Source organism: Lampetra fluviatilis, unplaced genomic scaffold, assembly GCF_964198595.1.
Source record: "Lampetra fluviatilis unplaced genomic scaffold, kcLamFluv1.1 SCAFFOLD_896, whole genome shotgun sequence".
Taxonomy (NCBI): Eukaryota; Metazoa; Chordata; class Hyperoartia; order Petromyzontiformes; family Petromyzontidae; genus Lampetra; species Lampetra fluviatilis.
Genome location: NW_027620849.1, coordinates 19258 through 37500, shown reverse-complemented (window position 1 = coordinate 37500; position 18243 = coordinate 19258). Strand labels below are relative to the sequence as shown.

Sequence of the window (18243 nt, the reverse complement as noted above, 5' to 3'; positions counted from 1 at the left end):
GACACACACACAGACACACACACACACAGTGACACACACACACACACAGTGACACACACACACACAGTGACACACACACAGTGACACACACACACACAGTGACACACACAGTGACACACACAGTGACACACACACACAGTGACAGTAACACACACACACAGTGACACACACAGTGACACACACACAGTGACAGAGCGACGCACGGGAACCAGCGCCTTGCGGTACGCGGCGTTCAGAGTCTTCCAGCGACCCTCCACCTGCACTGGCTACGGTGTCACACACACACACAGTGACACACACACACACAGTGACACACACACACACACAGTGACACACACACACACACAGTGACACAGTGACACACACACACAGTGACACACACAGTGACACAGTGACACACACACACAGTGACACACACACAGTGACACACACACACACACAGTGACACACACAGTGACACACACAGTGACACACACACAGTGACACACACACACACACAGTGACACAGTGACACACACACACAGTGACACACACACAGTGACACACACACAAAGTGACACACACAGTGACACACACAGTGACACACACACAGTGACACACACACACACACACACACAGTGACACACACACAGTGACACACACACACACACAGTGACACACACACACAGTGACACACACACACACACAGTGACACACACACACAGTGACACACACACACAGTGACACACACAGTGACAGTGACACACACACAGTGACACACACAGTGACACACACAGTGACACACACACAGTGACACACAAACAGTGACACACACAGTGACACACACACAGTGACACACACACACAGTGACACACACACAGTGACACACACACAGTGACACACACACACACACAGTGACACACACACACACACAGTGACACACACACACAAACACACACACAGTGACACACACACAGTGACACACACAGCGACACACACACACAGTGACACACACAGCGACACACACACACAGTGACACACACAGTGACACACACAGTGACACACACACAGTGACACGCACACACAGTGAAACACACACGCAGTGACACACACACACACACACAGACACTCACACACTGTGTGTGTGTGTGTCAATGTGTGTGTGTGTGTGTTTGTGTGTGTGTGTGTGTCACTGTGTGTGTGTGTGTCTGTGTGTGTGTCACTGTGTGTGTCTGTGTGTGTGTGTCACTGTGTGTGTGTGTTTGTGTGTGTGTGTGTGTGTCACTGTGTGTGTGTGTGTCTGTGTGTGTGTCACTGTGTGTGTGTCACTGTGTGTGTGTGTGTCACTGTGTGTGTGGGTCGCTGTGTGTGTGTGTCACTGTGTGTGTCTGTGTGTGTCTGTGTGTGTCTGTGTGTGTGTGTGTCTGTGTGTGTCTGTGTGTGTGTCTGTGTGTGTGTCTGTGTGTGTGTGTGTCTGTGTGTGTCTGTGTGTGTGTGTGTCTGTGTGTGTGTGTGTGTGTCTGTGTGTGTGTGTCTGTGTGTGTGTGTCTGTGTGTGTGTCTGTGTGTGTGTGTGTCTGTGTGTGTGTCTGTGTGTGTGTGTGTGTCTGTGTGTGTGTGTCTGTGTGTGTGTGTGTGTCTGTGTGTGTGTGTGTCTGTGTGTGTGTCTGTGTGTGTGTGTGTGTCTGTGTGTGTGTGTGTGTCTGTGTGTGTGTGTGTGTGTGTGTGTGTGTGTGTGTGTCTGTGTGTCTGTGTCTGTGTGTGTGTGTGTCTACCTGGAACTTGAGTCCCATCTGCTGCAGCTGCTCTGTGATCTCGACCCACAGGGTCTTCTTACGATACTTGCGGCTGTTGAACTTGACGATGAAGTCCTTGTAGACGTTGATGAGCATCAGTGTGGAGGCACGATCCCATACTCCTGTGGGGTGGTGAGTTGGTGAGTGGGTGGGTGGGTGAGTGGTTGGGTGAGTGGGTGGGTGAGTGGGTGGGTGAGTGGGTGAGTGGGTGGGTGAGTGGGTGAGTGAGTGGGGTGGGTGGGTGAGTGAGTGAGTGGGTGAGTGAGTGGGTGAGTTGGTGAGTTGGTGAGTGAGGGAGTGGGTGAGTGAGTGGGTGGGTGAGTGAGTGAGTGAGTGGGTGGGTGAGTGAGTGGGGTGGTGAGTAGGGTGGTGAGTGGGGTGGTGGGTGGGGTGGTGATTGGGGTGGTGAGTGGGGTGGTGAGAGGGGTGGTGAGTGGGGTGGTGAGTGGGGGGGTGAGTGGGGTGGTGAGTGGGGTGGTGAGTGGGGTGGTGAGTGGGGTGGTGAGTGGGGGGGTGAGTGGGGTGGTGAGTAGGGTGGTGAGTAGGGTGGTGAGTGTGGTGGTGAGTGTGGTGGTGAGTGGGGTGGTGAGTGGGGTGGTGAGTGGGGTGGTGAGCAGGGTGGTGAGTGGGGTGGTGAGCAGGGTGGTGAGTGGGGTGGTGAGTGGGGTTGTGAGCGGGGTGGTGAGTGGGGTGGTGAGCAGGGTGGTGAGTGGGGTGGTGAGTGTGGTGGTGAGTGGGGTTGTGAGCGGGGTGGTGAGTGGGGTGGTGAGCAGGGTGGTGAGTGGGGTGGTGAGTGTGGTGGTGAGTGGGGTTGTGAGCGGGGTGGTGAGTGGGGTGGTGAGCAGGGTGGTGAGTGGGGTGGTGAGTGAGTTGGTGAGTGAGTTGGTGAGTGGGGTGGTGGGTGAGTTGGTGAGTGGGGTGGTGAGTGGGGTGGTGAGCGGGGTGGTGAGTGAGTGGGGTGGTGAGTGGGGTGGTGAGTGGGGTGGTGAGTGGGGTGGTGAGTGAGTGGGGTGGTGAGTGGGGTGGTGAGTGGGGTGGTGAGTGGGGTGGTGAGCAGGGTGGTGAGTGGGGTGGTGAGTGGGGTTGTGAGCGGGGTGGTGAGTGGGGTGGTGAGCAGGGTGGTGAGTGGGGTGGTGAGTGTGGTGGTGAGTGGGGTTGTGAGCGGGGTGGTGAGTGGGGTGGTGAGCAGGGTGGTGAGTGGGGTGGTGAGTGAGTTGGTGAGTGAGTTGGTGAGTGGGGTGGTGGGTGAGTTGGTGAGTGGGGTGGTGAGTGGGGTGGTGAGCGGGGTGGTGAGTGAGTGGGGTGGTGAGTGGGGTGGTGAGTGGGGTGGTGAGTGGGGTGGTGAGTGGGGTGGTGAGCGGGGTGGTGAGTGAGTGGGGTGGTGAGCGGGGTGGTGAGTGGGGTGGTGGGTGGGGTGGTGAGTGAGTGGGGTGGTGAGTGGGGTGGTGAGTGGGGTGGTGAGTGGGGTGGTGAGTGGGGTGGTGAGTGGGGTGGTGAGTGGGGTGGTGAGTGGGGTGGTGAGTGGGGTGGTGGGTGGGGTGGTGAGTGAGTGGGGTGGTGAGTGGGGTGGTGAGTGGGGTGGTGAGTGGGGTGGTGAGTGGGGTGGTGAGTGGGGTGGTGGGTGGGGTGGTGAGTGAGTGGGGTGGTGAGTGGGGTGGTGAGTAGGGTGGTGAGTGGGGTGGTGAGCGGGGTGGTGAGCGGGGTGGTGAGCGGGGTGGTGAGTGGGGTGGTGAGCGGGGTGGTGAGCGGGGTGGGGGGTGGTGAGTGGTGAGTGGGGTGGTGAGTGGGGTGGTGAGCGGGGTGGTGAGTGGGGTGGTGAGTGGGGTGGTGAGTGGGGTGGTGAGTGGGGTGGTGAGCGGGGTGGTGAGTGGGGTGGTGGGTGGGGTGGTGAGTGAGTGGGGTGGTGAGTGGGGTGGTGAGTGGGGTGGTGAGCGGGGTGGTGAGTGGGGTGGTGAGTGGGGTGGTGAGTGGGGTGGTGAGCGGGGTGGTGAGTGGGGTGGTGAGTGGGGTGGTGAGTGGGGTGGTGAGTGGGGTGGTGAGCGGGGTGGTGAGTGGGGTGGTGGGTGGGGTGGTGAGTGAGTGGGGTGGTGAGTGGGGTGGTGAGTGGGGTGGTGAGCGGGGTGGTGAGTGGGGTGGTGGGTGGGGTGGTGAGTGGGGTGGTGAGTGGGGTGGTGAGTGGGGTGGTGAGCGGGGTGGTGAGTGGGGTGGTGAGTGGGGTGGTGAGCGGGGTGGTGAGCGGGGTGGGGGGTGGTGAGTGGTGAGTGGGGTGGTGAGTGGGGTGGTGAGTGGGGTGGTGAGTGGGGTGGTGAGTGGGGTGGTGAGTGGGGTGGTGAGTGGGGTGGTGAGTGGGGTGGTGAGCGGGGTGGTGAGTGGGGTGGTGGGTGGGGTGGTGAGTGAGTGGGGTGGTGAGTGGGGTGGTGAGTGGGGTGGTGAGCGGGGTGGTGAGTGGGGTGGTGAGTGGGGTGGTGAGTGGGGTGGTGAGCGGGGTGGTGAGTGGGGTGGTGAGTGGGGTGGTGAGTGGGGTGGTGAGTGGGGTGGTGAGCGGGGTGGTGAGTGGGGTGGTGGGTGGGGTGGTGAGTGAGTGGGGTGGTGAGTGGGGTGGTGAGTGGGGTGGTGAGCGGGGTGGTGAGTGGGGTGGTGGGTGGGGTGGTGAGTGGGGTGGTGAGCGGGGTGGTGAGTGGGGTGGTGAGCGGGGTGGTGAGTGGGGTGGTGAGTGGGGTGGTGAGCGGGGTGGTGAGCGGGGTGGGGGGTGGTGAGTGGTGAGTGGGGTGGTGAGTGGGGTGGTGAGTGGGGTGGTGAGTTGGTGAGTGGGGTGGTGGGTGGGTTGGTGAGTGGGGTGAGTGAGTTGGTGAGTGGGGTGGTGGGTGGGGTGGTGAGTGGTGTGGTGAGTGAGTGAGTGAGGTGGTGAGTGAGTGGTGAGTGAGTTGGTGAGTGAGTGGTGAGTGACTGAGTGAGTTGGTGAATGAGATGGTGAGTGAGTGGTGAGTGAGTGAGTGAGTTGGTGAGTGAGTTGGTGAGTGGTGAGTGAGTGACTGAGTGAGTTGGTGAGTGAGTTGGTGAGTGAGTTGGTGAGTGACTGAGTGAGTTGGTGAGTGAGTTGGTGAGTGAGTGAGTGACTGAGTTGGTGAGTGAGTTGGTGAGTGAGTGGTGAGTGAGTTGATGAGTGAGTTGGTGAGTGAGTTGGTGAGTGAGTGGTGAGTGAGTGGTGAGTGAGTTGGTGAGTGAGTGGTGAGTGAGTTGGTGAGTGAGTGGTGAGTGAGTGGTGAGTGAGTGGTGAGTGAGTTGGTGAGTGAGTTGGTGAGTGGGGTGGTGAGTGGGTTGGTGAGTGGAGTGGTGAGTGAGTTGGTGAGTTGGTGAGTGAGTTGGTGAGTGAGTTGGTGAGTGAGTGGTGAGTTGGTGAGTGAGTTGGTGAGTGAGTGGTGAGTTGGTGAGTGAGTTGGTGAGTGAGTTGGTGAGTGAGTGGTGAGTTGGTGAGTGAGTTGGTGAGTGAGTGGTGAGTGAGTTGGTGAGTGAGTTGGTGAGTGAGTTGGTGAGTGAGTTGGTGAGTGAGTGGTGAGTTGGTGAGTGAGTTGGTGAGTGAGTGGTGAGTGAGTGGTGAGTGAGTGGTGAGTTGGTGAGTGAGTTGGTGAGTGAGTTGGTGAGTGAGTTGGTGAGTGACTGAGTGAGTTGGTGAGTGACTGAGTGAGTTGGTGAGTGAGTTGGTGAGTGAGTTGGTGAGTGAGTGGTGAGTTGGTGAGTGAGTTGGTGAGTGAGTGGTGAGTGAGTGAGTGACTGAGTGACTGAGTGAGTGACTGAGTGAGTTGGTGAGTGGTGAGTGAGTGACTGAGTGAGTGGTGAGTTGGTGAGTGGTGAGTTGGTGAGTGGTGAGTGAGTGGTGAGTGAGTTGGTGAGTGGTGAGTGAGTGACTGAGTGAGTGGTGAGTGGTGAGTGAGTGACTGAGTGAGTGGTGAGTTGGTGAGTGAGTGGTGAGTGAGTGACTGAGTGAGTGGTGAGTTGGTGAGTGGTGAGTGAGTGGTGAGTGAGTTGGTGAGTGAGTGGTGAGTGAGTGGTGAGTGAGTGAGTGAGTTGGTGAGTTGGTGAGTGGTGAGTGAGTGGTGAGTGAGTGGTGAGTGAGTGGTGAGTGAGTTGGTGAGTGAGTTGGTGAGTGGTGAGTGAGTGGTGAGTGGTGAGTGAGTGGTGAGTGAGTTGGTGAGTGAGTGGTGAGTGAGTGGTGAGTGAGTTGGTGAGTGAGTGACTGAGTGAGTGAGTGAGTGACTGAGTGAGTGAGTGAGTGACTGAGTGAGTTGGTGAGTGGTGAGTGAGTTGGTGAGTGGTGAGTGAGTGGTGAGTGAGTGACTGAGTGACTGAGTGAGTGACTGAGTGAGTGAGTGACTGAGTGACTGAGTGAGTGACTGAGTGAGTGAGTGAGTGACTGAGTGAGTGAGTGAGTGACTGAGTGAGTGAGTGAGTGACTGAGTGAGTTGGTGAGTGGTGAGTGAGTGGTGAGTGAGTGACTGAGTGACTGAGTGAGTGACTGAGTGAGTGAGTGAGTGACTGAGTGACTGAGTGAGTGAGTGAGTGACTGAGTGAGTGAGTGAGTGACTGAGTGACTGAGTGAGTGACTGAGTGAGTGAGTGAGTGACTGAGTGAGTGGTGAGTGAGTGGTGAATGAGTGAGTGAGTGACTGAGTGAGTGAGTTGGTGAGTTGGTGAGTTGGTGAGTGAGTTGGTGAGTCTCACTTTGGAGCTCATCTTGTCCCACGGTCCCCACGACCTCCACGTGCTCCAGCACCGTCGTGTCCGTCTCTGCTGAGACACGGGGACACGGTGAGACACGGTGAGACACAGATATATAGAGACACGGGGACACAGAGACACAGAGAGACACAGAGACACAGTGAGACACAGAGACACAGATATATAGAGACACGGGGACACAGAGACACAGAGAGACACAGAGACACAGTGAGACACAGAGACACAGATATATAGAGACACGGGGACACAGAGACACAGAGAGACACAGAGACACGGAGACACGGGGACACGGGGACACAGACACAGAGAGACACGGTGAGACACAGAGACACAGAGAGACACAGAGACACAGAGACACGGGGACACGGGGACACGGGGACACAGACACAGAGAGACAGAGACACGAAGACACGGACACACAGACACACAGAAAGACACGGAGACACGGAGACACCACAGACACACAGAGACACGGGGACACAGTGAGACACGGAGACACGGAGGGTGGGGAGGGGGTGGAGGGTGGGGCTGGGTGGGGGGTGGGGAGGGGCTGGGTGGGGAGGGGGAGGAGAGGGTGGGGAGTGCGGGGAGGGGAGGGTGGGGGAGGGGCTGGGTGGGGCTGGGTGATGAGGGGAGGGGCTGGGTGGAGAGGGGTGGAGAGGGGTGGGGAGGGTGGGGAGGGTGGGGCTGGGTGGGGAGGGTGGGGAGGGGCTGGGTGGGGAGGGTGGGGAGGGGCTGGGTGGGGAGGGTGGGGCTGGGTGGGGAGGGTGGGGAGGGTGGGGCTGGGTGGGGAGGGTGGGGAGGGGCTGGGTGGGGAGGGTGGGGCTGGGTGGGGGGTGGGAGGGGTGGGGCTGGGTGGGGAGGGGCTGGTCACCCCGTGGTGCCCTTATAAAACTCAACGTTTCACCTCCTCACGCCGGCTTGTGCCCGCCCTCACAGTCGGGCATATTTGCGGAATGCACCACGCCGCCCTGGCCGTTGTTGACCCTGCAGGCCATTGAGCGGGCAACCCACCGACGTTCCTACCAGCTCCGTCCGCAGGAATTATTTAAAGTTCATCTTCTTGGTTCTTTCGGTAAAGTCGTCACGTAGAATGGAAATAATAAAATAATAAAAAAATAAACATTTTTTTTTTATTAGAATGGAAATAATAAAACCATAAAAATAAAGCATAAAAAATTTGATCACGTAGAATGGAAATAATAAAATAATAAAAATTAAAACTTTCTTTTTATTAGAATGGAAATAATAAAATAATACAAATACAACATAATGCATTTTTTCACATAGAATGGAAATAATAAAATATTTAAAAATACGCACTTTTTATTAGAATGGAAATAATAAAATAATAACATAATAAAACATAATACATTTTATTATGTTTAATTTTTATTATTATAAAATAATAAAAATAAAACGTTATAAATGTACATCTTCTGGAAGATTCTAAATCTTAATAATTTCTCGTCTTCCGTAAGATTATACTATAGTTACAGACTTCTCAATGATGTATGATCTTACTTATTTATACGCTTCTGGTTGATGTATAATCGTATTCATAATCGTATTTATAATGTCCTCTAAGATGTATCAGCTTATTTAGAAACTTCCACATCACAAACGAGATGCAAAATCTTCCAGAAGATGTCTACCCTTCCAGAAGATGCAAAATCTTCCAGAAGATGCAAAATCTTCCAGAAGATGTATAATCTTCCAGAAGATGTCTACTCTTCCAGAAGATGCAAAATCTTCCAGAAGATGTATAATCTTCCAGAAGATGTAAAAGCTTCCTGAAGATGCAAAATCTTCCAGAAGATGTCTACCCTTCCAGAAGATGCAAAATCTTCCAGAAGATGCAAAATCTTCCAGAAGATGTCTACCCTTCCAGAAGATGTAAAAGCTTCCAGAAGATGCAAAATCTTCCAGAAGATGTCTACCCTTCCAGAAGATGCAAAATCTTCCAGAAGATGTAAAATCTTCCAGAAGATGCAAAATCTTCCAGAAGATGCAAAATCTTCCAGAAAATGTATAATCTTCCAGAAGATGCAAAATCTTCCAGAAGATGTCTACCCTTCCAGAAGATGTAAAAGCTTCCAGAAGATGCAAAATCTTCCAGAAGATGTATAATCTTCCAGAAGATGTAAAAGCTTCCAGAAGATGCAAAATCTTCCGGAAGATGTCTACTCTTCCAGAAGATGTAAAATCTTCCAGAAGATGCAACATCTTCCAGAAGATGCAAAATCTTCCGGAAGATGTCTACTCTTCCAGAAGATGTAAAATCTTCCAGAAGATGCAAAATCTTCCAGAAGATGTCTACCCTTCCAGAAGATGTAAAATCTTCCGGAAGATGCAAAATCTTCCAGAAGATGCAAAATCTTCCGGAAGATGTATACTCTTCCAGAAGATGTAAAAGCTTCCAGAAGATGCAAAATCTTCCAGAAGATGTAAAAGCTTCCAGAAGATGTAAAAGCTTCCAGAAGATGCAAAATCTTCCAGAAGATGTATAATCTTCCAGAAGATGTAAAAGCTTCCAGAAGATGCAAAATCTTCCGGAAGATGTCTACCCTTCCAGAAGATGTAAAAGCTTCCAGAAGATGCAAAATCTTCCAGAAGATGTATAATCTTCCAGAAGATGTAAAAGCTTCCAGAAGATGCAAAATCTTCCAGAAGATGTCTACCCTTCCAGAAGATGCAAAATCTTCCAGAAGATGCAAAATCTTCCAGAAGATGTCTACCCTTCCAGAAGATGTAAAAGCTTCCAGAAGATGCAAAATCTTCCAGAAGATGTCTACCCTTCCAGAAGATGCAAAATCTTCCAGAAGATGTCTACCCTTCCAGAAGATGTAAAAGCTTCCAGAAGATGCAAAATCTTCCAGAAGATGTATAATCTTCCAGAAGATGTAAAAGCTTCCAGAAGATGCAAAATCTTCCAGAAGATGTCTACCCTTCCAGAAGATGCAAAATCTTCCAGAAGATGCAAAATCTTCCAGAAGATGTCTACCCTTCCAGAAGATGTAAAAGCTTCCAGAAGATGCAAAATCTTCCAGAAGATGTCTACCCTTCCAGAAGATGCAAAATTTTCCAGAAGATGTAAAATCTTCCAGAAGATGTAAAATCTTCCAGAAGATGCAAAATCTTCCAGAAAATGTATAATCTTCCAGAAGATGCAAAATCTTCCAGAAGATGTCTACCCTTCCAGAAGATGCAAAATCTTCCAGAAGATGCAAAATCTTCCAGAAGATGTATAATCTTCCAGAAGATGCAAAATCTTCCAGAAGATGTCTACCCTTCCAGAAGATGTAAAATCTTCCAGAAGATGCAACATCTTCCAGAAGATGTATAAACTTCCAGAAGATGCAAAATCTTCCAGAAGATGTCTACCCTTCCAGAAGATGTAAAATTTTCCAGAAGATGTAAAATCTTCCAGAAGATGTAAAATCTACCAGAAGATGTAAAATCTTCCAGAAGATGTAAAATCTTCCAGAAGATGAAAAATCTTCCGGAAGATGTAAAATCTTCCGGAAGATCACAAACGAGATGTGCAATCTTCCAGAAGATGTCTACCCTTCCAGAAGATGCGCGAGAAAGCTGAGCCGTGGTTGCCCCTAGCAACGCTGAGCCGTGGTTCCCCTTAGCAACGCTGAGCCGTGGTTGCCCCTAGCAACGCTGAGCCGTGGTTCCCCCTAGCAACGCTGAGCCGCGGTTCCCCCTAGCAACGCTGAGCCGTGGTTGCCCCTAACAACGCTGAGCCGTGGTTCCCCCTAGCAACGCTGAGCCGTGGTTCCCCCTAGCAACGCTGAGACGTGGTTGCCCCTAGCAACGCTGAGACGTGGTTGCCCCTAGCAACGCTGAGCCGTGGTTGCCCCTAGCAACGCTGAGCTGCAGTTCCCCCTAGCAACGCTGAGCCGCGGTTCCCCCTAGCAACGCTGAGCCGTGGTTGCCCCTAGCAACGCTGAGCCGTGGTTCCCCCTAGCAACGCTGAGCCGTGGTTCCCCCTAGCAACGCTGAGACGTGGTTGCCCCTAGCAACGCTGAGCCGTGGTTCCCCCTAGCAACGCTGAGCCGTGGTTGCCCCTAGCAACGCTGAGCCGTGGTTCCCCCTAGCAACGCTGAGCCGTGGCTCCCCCTAGCAACGCTGAGCCGTGGTAGCCCCTAGCAACGCACACACGCGATCGGATTTTTAATTCGCGTTCAAAATGTTTAAAAAAAACATTTACACAACTCTGAGGTAAAATCCTTCTCCCCTCCCCACCCCCAATGTGTGCACTTGCTACTATAGGGTCGGTAGATACTATAGCCCTTAGATACTATTATGGTGGGGGTGGTGGGGGGTGGTGGGGGGTGGTGGGGGGGGGGTAGCGGCCCAGCCCCCAGCCTGCCAAGGTGCCACCTCAGCCGGCTGGGCAATCTAGGCGAGGCCGGGGGCTCTGCACGGTACTAGGCCAAGATTACGTTTGTACTTTTATAGAATCGATATGTACTATTATAGAGTCTAGATTTCAAGCTTTCGTGACTGCAGGGATTCATCTTCTTGGTTCTTTCGGTAAAATTGCGTAGAAGGGAAATGAAAAAAAAAATTCTGAGGACGGCTGCTTGCGTTGTGGCCGAAACGTCGTGAGAATTGTATTTTATTATGCTTTATTTTTATTATTTTATTATTTCCCTTCTACGTGACTTTACCGAAAGAACCAAGAAAATTATCGATAGTATCGAGTCGATATATGTATGTGTGTGATTTTAGAGTGTGTAGAAGCTACTGTAGAGTGTGTAGGTAGTGCTACTGTAGAGCGAGCGAAATTCATCGTCTTTGGGTCTATCGATAAAGTCACGTAAATATTAAATATTTAGAAAATTAAGATAAAATTAAAATAAATAAAGTTACATTTTAAAATTCAAAAAACATTTTATTTTATGAAAAAAAAATTCTAATTTTTTTATTTTGATTTTCTATCCCACGCGAATTTCGATTTAAAGCTTTCGTGACTGCAGCGATTCATCTTCTTGGTTCTTTTGGTAAAGTCGTCACGTAGATATAAAATATTTAGAAAATTTTAAATGAAATGAAAATAAAACATTTACATTTTTTAATTTAAAAAACAAAAACATTTTATTTTATAAAAAAAAATTAAAAAAATTTTATTTTGATTTTCTATCCCACGCGAATTTCGATGTAAAGCTTCTTTCGTGACTGCAGGGATTCATCTTCTTGGTTCTTTCGGTAAAGTCACGTAGGTAAAAAATGAAATTAAAATTTATGAAAAATAATATTTTTATTAATTTTAATTTCATTTTTCGCGTGGGATAGAAAATAAAATTTAAAAAAATATTTTTATTAATTTTAATTCACGAAAGCTTCAAATCATCACGTAGAAGGGAAATAATCAAATAAAATAAATAACCTGTTTCTTCACCTGAGGACGATGTTGATGATGATGTTGATGATGTTGTAGATGATGATGTTGATGTTACTGATGATGATGTTGATGATGATGTTGTAGATGATGATGTTGATGTTACTGATGATGATGTTGATGATGATGTTGATGATGATGTTGTAGATGATGATGTTGATGTTACTGATGATGATGTTGATGATGATGTAGATGATGATGTTGATGATGATGTTGTAGATGATGTTGATGTTGTAGATGATGATGTTGATGATGTTGATGATGATGTTGATGATGATGATGTTGATGATGATGTTGATGTTGTAGATGATGATGTTGATGATGATGTTGATGTTAATGATGATGATGTTGATGATGTTAATGATGATGTTGATGATGTTGATGATGATCTTGATGATGTTGATGATGTTGATGATGTTGATGATGATGTTGATGTTGTAGATGATGATCTTGATGATGTTGATGATGTTGATGATGATGTTGATGATGATGTTGATGTTGTAGATGATGATGTTGATGATGATGTTGATGTTAATGATGTTGATGTTGATGATGTTAATGATGATGTTGATGATGTTGATGATGATCTTTATGATGATGATGTTGATGTTGTAGATGTTGATGATGATGTTGATGTTGTAGATGATGATGTTGATGATGTTAATGATGATGTTGATGATGTTGATGATGATCTTGATGATGATGATGTTGATGTTGTAGATGATGTTGATGTTGTAGATGATGATGTTGATGATGTTGATGATGATGTTGATGATGATGTTGATGATGATGTTGATGATGTTGATGATGTTGATGATGATGTTGATGATGATGTTGATGATGATGTTGATGTTAATGATGATGATGTTGATGATGATGTTGATGTTGTAGATGATGATGTTGATGATGATGATGATGTTGATGATGATGATGTTGATGATGTTGATGATGTTGATGTTGTAGATGATGATGTTGATGATGTTGATGATGATGTTGATGTTGTAGATGATGATGTTGATGATGATGTTGATGATGTTGATGATGTTGATGATGATGATGATGTTGTAGATGATGATGTTGATGATGATGTTGATGATGATGTTAATAATGATGATGATGATGATCTTGATGATGTTGATGATGTTGATGATGTTGATGATGATGTTGATGATGTTGATGATGTTAATGATGATGTTGATGATGTTGATGTTGTAGATGATGATGATGATGATGTTGATGATGATGTTGATGATGTTGATGATGTTGATGATGATGATGATGTTGATGATGTTGATGATGTTAATGATCATGTTGATGATGTTGATGATGATGTTGATGATGATGTTGATGATGTTGATGATGTAGATGATGTTGATGATGATGATGATGATGTTGATGATGATGTTGATGATGATGTTGATGATGTAGATGATGTTGATGATGATGTTGATGATGTTGATGATGATGTTGATGATGATGTTGATGATGTTGATGATGTTGATGATGATGTAGATGATGTTGATGATGATGTTGATGATGTTGATGATGATGTTGATGATGTTGATGATGATGTTGATGATGTAGATGATGTTGATGATGATGTTGATGATGTAGATGATGTTGATGATGATGATGATGTTAATAATGTTGATGATGTTGATGATGATGATCTTGATGATGTTGATGATGTTGATGATGTAGATGATGTAGATGATGATGTTAATGATGTAGATGATGATGTTAATGATGATGTTGATGATGATGATGATGATGTTAATGATGATGATGTTGATGATGATGTTAATGATGATGATGTTGATGATGTTGATGATGATGATGTTGATGATGATGTTGATGATGTAGATGATGATGTTGATGATGATGATGATGATGTTGATGTTGTAGATGATGATGTTGATGATGTTGATGATGATGTTGATGTTGATGATGTTGATGATGTTGATGATGTTGATGATGATCTTGATGATGTTGATGATGTTGATGATGTTGATGATGATGATGTTGATGATGATGTTGATGATGATGATGATGTTGATGATGATGATGTTGATGATGTTGATGATGTTGATGATGATGATGTTGATGATGTTGATGATGTTGTAGATGATGATGTTGATGATGTTGATGATGATCTTGATGATGTTGATGATGTTGATGATGTTGATGATGATGATGTTGATGATGTTGATGATGATGATGATGTTGATGATGTTGATGATGATCTTGATGATGTTGATGATGTTGATGATGTTGATGATGATGTTGATGATGTTGATGATGATGATGTTGATGATGATGATGATGATGTTGATGATGTTGATGATGTTGATGATGATCTTGATGATGTTGATGATGTTGATGATGATGTTGATGATGATCTTGATGATGTTGATGATGTTGATGATGATGATGTTGATGATGTTGATGATGTTGATGATGATGTTGATGATGTTGATGATGATGTTGATGATGTTGATGATGTTGTTGATATTGATGTGAATGACGCTGTCTTCCCGACAGACCTGTTCTTAACCTGAGGACGGCTGCTTGCGTTGTGGCCGAAACGTCGTGAGAATTGTATTTTATTACGTTTATTTTTATTATTTTATAATGTTTTATTTTATTATTTTATAATGTTTAATATTTATTATTTTATTATGTTTCATTTTATTCTTTTATTATGTTTTATTTTTTTCATTTTATTTTTTCCCTTCTACGTGACGACTTTACCGAAAGAACCAAGAAGATGAATCTCTGCAGTCACGAAAGAAGCTTTAAATCGAAATAAGTTTTAAATTTTATGTTTTATTTTATTATTTTATTATTTCCCTTCTACGTGACCCCTTTACCGAAACAATTCGCGTGGGATAAAAAAATTAAAAATTATAAAAAAAAATATTTTTATTTTCAATCCCACGCCACTTTACCACAAGCCCACCATTCCAAAAACACGTCACAATCTTCCGGAAGATTCTTCCGAAACCCGCAGAGGTAGAAGCCCCCAAAAAAACGACAACATCAGCAGCAACGGCAGCAGCAAGTCCGCCATTACCACCACCACCACCACCTCACTCACCACTCACCACTCACCGTGTACTGCAGCTGCAACTACAGCCGCCTCAGCCGCCTCCACGACGCTCGCGGTCTCGGCGAGTTCGTGCGAAGAGGCGGCGGCGGCCTGAAGCTGCTGCTCGAAGTCGCCCAGCGACGAACAGTTGACCAGCTGGATGTTGTAGTGCGCTGGCGCGGACATGGCGGAAGACGGAAGATGACCAACTGAACGGGCGGTGGGCGTCTTCCGGAAGACGGAAGAGTCCAAGTGAACGGGGGGTGGGCGTCTTCCGGAAGAGTCCAAGTGAACGGGGGGTGGGCGTCTTCCGGAAGACGGAAGAGTCCAAGTGAACGGGGGGTGGGCGTCTTCCGGAAGAGTCCAAGTGAACGGGGGGTGGGCGTCTTCCGGAAGACGGAAGAGTCCAAGTGAACGGGGGGTGGGCGTCTTCCGGAAGACAGGAAGAGTCCAAGTGAACGGGGGGTGGGCGTCTTCCGGAAGACGGAAGAGTCCAAGTGAACGGGGGGTGGAGTTCTTCCGGAAGAGTCCAACTGAACAGGGGGTAGTGGTCTTCCGGAAGACGGAAGAAGCCAAGTGAACGGGGGGTGGGGGTCTTCCGGAAGACGGAAGAGTCCAACTGAACGGGGGGTGGGGGTGGATTTCTTCCGGAAGAGACCAACTGAACGGGGGGGGGGGTGGAGGTCTTCCGGAAGATGGAAGAGACCAAGTGAACAGGCGGTGGGGGTCTTCCGGAAGACAGAAGAGCCCAACTGCCAGAAGATGGAAGAGTCCAAGTGAACGGGGGGGTGGGCGTCTTCCGGAAGACGGAAGAGTCCAAGTGAACAGGGGGAAGGGTCTTCCGGAAGATATCAACTGAACGGGCGGTGGCAGTCTTCCAGAAGACGGAAGCGACCAACTGCCGGAAGATGGAAGAGTCCAAGTGAACGGGGGGTGGGCGTCTTCCGGAAGATGGAAGAGACCAAGTGAACGGGGGGTGGGCGTCTTCCGGAAGATGGAAGAGACCAAGTGAACGGGGGGTGGGCGTCTTCCGGAAGATGGAAGAGACCAAGTGAACGGGGGGGGGCGTCTTCCGGAAGATGGAAGAGTCCAAGTGAACGGGGGGTGGGCGTCTTCCGGAAGACGGAAGATGCCAAGTGAACGGGGGGTGGGGGTCTTCCGGAAGATGGAAGAGTCCAAGTGAACGGGGGTGGGCGTCTTCCGGAAGATGGAAGAGTCCAAGTGAACGGGGGGTGGGCGTCTTCCGGAAGATGGAAGAGTCCAAGTGAACGGGGGGTGGGGGTCTTCCGGAAGATGGAAGAGTCCAAGTGAACGGGGGGTGGGCGTCTTCCGGAAGACGGAAGATGCCAAGTGAACGGGGGGTGGGCGTCTTCCGGAAGACGGAAGAGTCCAAGTGAACGGGGGGTGGGCGTCTTCCGGAAGACGGAAGAGTCCAAGTGAACGGGGGGTGGGCGTCTTCCGGAAGACGGAAGAGTCCAACTGAACGGGGGGTGGGGGTGGATTTCTTCCGGAAGACGGAAGAGTCCAAGTGAACGGGGGGTGGGCGTCTTCCGGAAGATGGAAGAGTCCAAGTGAACGGGGGGTGGGCGTCTTCCGGAAGATGGAAGAGTCCAAGTGAACGGGGGGTGGGCGTCTTCCGGAAGACGGAAGAGTCCAAGTGAACGGGGGGTGGGCGTCTTCCGGAAGATGGAAGAGTCCAAGTGAACGGGCGGTGGGCGTCTTCCGGAAGACGGAAGAGTCCAAGTGAACGGGGGGTGGGCGTCTTCCGGAAGATGGAAGAGTCCAAGTGAACGGGGGGTGGGGGTCTTCCGGAAGACGGAAGAGTCCAAGTGAACGGGGGGTGGGCGTCTTCCGGAAGACGGAAGAGTCCAAGTGAACGGGGGGGTGGGCGTCTTCCGGAAGACGGAAGAGTCCAAGTGAACGGGGGGTGGGCGTCTTCCGGAAGATGGAAGAGACCAAGTGAACGGGGGGTGGGCGTCTTCCGGAAGATGGAAGAGACCAAGTGAACGGGGGGTGGGCGTCTTCCGGAAGATGGAAGAGTCCAAGTGAACGGGGGGTGGGCGTCTTCCGGAAGACGGAAGAGTCCAAGTGAACGGGGGGTGGGCGTCTTCCGGAAGACGGAAGAAGCCAAGTGAACGGGGGGTGGGCGTCTTCCGGAAGATGGAAGAGTCCAAGTGAACGGGGGGTGGGCGTCTTCCGGAAGATGGAAGAGACCAAGTGAACGGGGGGTGGGCGTCTTCCGGAAGACGGAAGAAGCCAAGTGAACGGGGGGTGGGCTTCTTCCGGAAGACGGAAGAAGCCAAGTGAACGGGGGGTGGGCGTCTTCCGGAAGATGGAAGAGTCCAAGTGAACGGGGGGTGGGCGTCTTCCGGAAGATGGAAGAGTCCAAGTGAACGGGGGGTGGGCGTCTTCCGGAAGACGGAAGAAGCCAAGTGAACGGGGGGTGGGCTTCTTCCGGAAGACGGAAGAGTCCAAGTGAACGGGGGGTGGGCGTCTTCCGGAAGATGGAAGAGTCCAAGTGAACGGGGGGTGGGCGTCTTCCGGAAGACGGAAGAAGCCAAGTGAACGGGGGGTGGGCTTCTTCCGGAAGACGGAAGAGTCCAAGTGAACGGGGGGTGGGCGTCTTCCGGAAGATGGAAGAGACCAAGTGAACGGGGGGTGGGCGTCTTCCGGAAGACGGAAGAGTCCAAGTGAACGGGGGGTGGGCGTCTTCCGGAAGACGGAAGAGTCCAAGTGAACGGGGGGTGGGCGTCTTCCGGAAGACGGAAGAGTCCAAGTGAACGGGGGGTGGGCGTCTTCCGGAAGACGGAAGAGTCCAAGTGAACGGGGGGTGGGCGTCTTCCGGAAGATGGAAGAGTCCAAGTGACCAACTGAACGGGGGGTGGAGGTCTTCCGGAAGATGGAAGAGTCCAACTGAACAGGGGGTAGTGGTCTTCCGGAAGACGGAAGATGCCAAGTGAACGGGGGGGTGGGGGTCTTCCGGAAGAGACCAACTGAACGGGGGGGGGGTGGAGGTCTTCCGGAAGATGGAAGAGACCAAGTGAACGGGCGGTGGGGGTCTTCCGGAAGACAGAAGAGCCCAACTGCCAGAAGATGGAAGAGTCCAAGTGAACGGGGGGTGGGCGTCTTCCGGAAGATGGAAGATTCCAAGTGAACGGGGGGTGGGCGTCTTCCGGAAGACGGAAGAGTCCAAGTGACCAACTGAACGGGGGGTGGAGTTCTTCCGGAAGAG

The 18243-nt window shown here is 49.8% G+C and overlaps 1 protein-coding gene across 1 annotated transcript in view; it reads right to left on the bottom strand.

Moving 5' to 3' along the window:
• Positions 1-15309, bottom strand: part of LOC144954432 (uncharacterized) — a gene marked incomplete at its 3' end in the record, with an annotated part of 16008 nt that extends 699 nt beyond the window's left edge. Inside the window, exons 1-3 of the mRNA XM_078884935.1 lie at positions 15035-15309; positions 6493-6558; positions 1754-1896 (exon numbers count right to left, since the gene is read on the bottom strand). Of these exons, the coding sequence (XP_078741061.1) occupies positions 1754-1896; positions 6493-6558; positions 15035-15197 (372 nt within the window). The remainder of the gene's footprint in view (positions 1-1753; positions 1897-6492; positions 6559-15034) is intronic.
• Positions 15310-18243: the final 2934 nt, after the last annotated feature.